This window comes from Hippocampus comes, unplaced genomic scaffold (genome assembly GCF_001891065.2).
Source record: "Hippocampus comes isolate QL1 unplaced genomic scaffold, H_comes_QL1_v1.1 scaffold81, whole genome shotgun sequence".
Taxonomy (NCBI): domain Eukaryota; kingdom Metazoa; phylum Chordata; class Actinopteri; order Syngnathiformes; family Syngnathidae; genus Hippocampus; species Hippocampus comes.
Genome location: NW_017806179.1, coordinates 154,088 through 156,178, shown reverse-complemented (window position 1 = coordinate 156,178; position 2,091 = coordinate 154,088). Strand labels below are relative to the sequence as shown.

The 2,091-nt window shown below is 66.2% G+C and overlaps 1 protein-coding gene across 1 annotated transcript in view; it reads left to right on the top strand.

Moving 5' to 3' along the window:
* lrp6 (low density lipoprotein receptor-related protein 6) overlaps positions 1-2,089 on the top strand; it is a gene marked incomplete at its 3' end in the record, with an annotated part of 14,494 nt that extends 12,405 nt beyond the window's left edge. Inside the window, exons 16-23 of the mRNA XM_019897455.1 lie at positions 82-291; positions 463-588; positions 665-901; positions 1,173-1,283; positions 1,357-1,587; positions 1,657-1,793; positions 1,892-1,989; positions 2,068-2,089. Of these exons, the coding sequence (XP_019753014.1) occupies positions 82-291; positions 463-588; positions 665-901; positions 1,173-1,283; positions 1,357-1,587; positions 1,657-1,793; positions 1,892-1,989; positions 2,068-2,089 (1,172 nt within the window). The remainder of the gene's footprint in view (positions 1-81; positions 292-462; positions 589-664; positions 902-1,172; positions 1,284-1,356; positions 1,588-1,656; positions 1,794-1,891; positions 1,990-2,067) is intronic.
* Between the last annotated feature and the right edge of the window lie 2 nt (positions 2,090-2,091).

Genomic DNA, 2,091 nt, shown 5'->3' with positions numbered 1-2,091 from the left:
GTTTTGTTGGCCGAGTTCCCGACCGCCTTGTTTTTGTTTTTGTTTGGGCCCCGCCCCCGTCCCCGCCCCCTTCCTCCTCAGGCGCCAATCGCGTCGTGATCGCCGACTCCAACATCCTGCAGCCGGTGGGCCTGACGGTGTTTGGCAAGCACCTGTACTGGATCGACAAGCAGCAGCAGATGATCGAGCGCATCGACAAGACCACGCGCGAGGGCCGCACCAAGATCCAGGCGCGCGTGGCCTACCTCAGCGACATCCACGCCGTGCGCGAGCTGGACATGAGGGAGTACGGTGAGGTGGCCTCGGGGCCGGTCGGAGCGCTTTTGAGGAGCCCTTCGGCCGGCCCGTCGATTTACCAATAAGCCTCCGCGCGATAAAAAGCCGTTAGTGAAGGTCAAAAAAAAACCAACCTTCGACAGCCGGCCAAAAGTGATGGCGTTTGTTGACGCGCGTCGTTGGCAGGTAAGCACCCGTGCACGTGGGACAACGGCGGCTGCTCGCACATCTGCATCGTCAAAGGCGACGGCACCACCCGCTGCTCCTGTCCCGTCCACTTGGTGCTGCTGCAGGACGAGCTGTCGTGCGGAGGTGACGTCTCGCGTTCCGTCCCCCGCGGCGCCCCTTCCCGTCCCTCCCTGACCGTCACCGCTGTCCCCCACCTCAGAGCCCCCCACGTGTTCCCCCGAGCAGTTCTCGTGCCGTTCGGGCGAAGTGGACTGCATCCCGCAGGCGTGGCGCTGCGACGGCTACGCCGAGTGCGACGACGACAGCGACGAGCAGGACTGCCCCGTTTGCTCGGAGAGCGAGTTCCAGTGCGACAGTCGCCAGTGTGTCGACCTCGGCCTCAGGTGCAACGGCGAGGTCAACTGCCAGGACCGCTCCGACGAGAACAAGTGCGAAGGTGAGACTCGCCGGCCGCAGGCAAGAGGATGCTCGGCGCAGACTGACCCCGGCGCGCCGACCGACCGACCGTCCCTGACCCGCCCCGTTCATTCTCACTGGGCGGCGGCGCTGAAGCCGGGCGCCTTGGGGACCGGTCGGCGACATTTCCTCTCTCGGTCGGCCGAGCGCTCAAACGGGTGGCGGCGAGTCGGACGGTGCGCCGGGATCATCATAGTCGCGATGCGTGACGGGCCCGCAATCACGCGGCGTGGCGCCGGTTTGTCTCCCAGTGCGCTGCCCGTTGGACCAGTTCTCGTGCGCCAACGGCCAATGCGTGGGCAAGGACAAGAAGTGCGACGACAACATGGACTGCGACGACAACTCGGACGAGATGGGCTGCTGTAAGACGCGCGCCTTTACCGCCGCCTCCTCCTCTTGCCGTTGCTCATCCAACCCTCGGCGCGGGTCTTGCAGCGGACTCCACAGAGGAACCGCCACCTTCCAACAACACCGTGGGTTCCATCGTGGGCGTGGTGATGGCGCTCTTCCTGGTGGGCGCCGTCTACTTCGTGTGCCAGCGCGTCCTGTGCCCTCAGATGAAGGACGACAGCGAGACGGTGGCCAACGACTTTGTGGTCCACGGGCCGTCCTCGGTGCCGCTGGGATACGTGCCGCACGCCGCCCCCCTGTCCGCCTCGCTGCCAGGTGAGGCGCCGGCCGCCGGGCGCGCCGCGTGACGACGGGCCCGCGCTCACCGCTTGCCGTTTGTGCCAGTCATGTCCGGGGGCAAGTCGGCGATCGGCTCGCTCAGCATCATGGGCGGCAGCAGCGGGCCGCCGTACGACCGCGCCCACATCACCGGCGCCTCGTCCAGCAGCTCATCCAGCACCAAGGGCGCCTACTTCCCGCCGGTGAGGACCTCGTCCCGCCCGTTTGCGGGAAAGGACGTCGTGCGCGCGCGTGGCTCGCCTGTCGCGTGTGGAAATATGTAACGTTTGCTTGCCATCAGATTCTCAACCCGCCTCCTTCCCCCGCCACCGTCCGCTCGCAGTACACGCTGGAGTTTGGGTACTCGTCCAACAGCCCGTCCACGCACCGCTCCTACAGGTACCCGACGCCGGGCTAACGCTAAAGTCCATCGACGCCGAGTTTGCGCGCTGCAAGTTTCCCTTTGTTGTCCCGCAGCTACCGGCCGTACACCTACCGCCA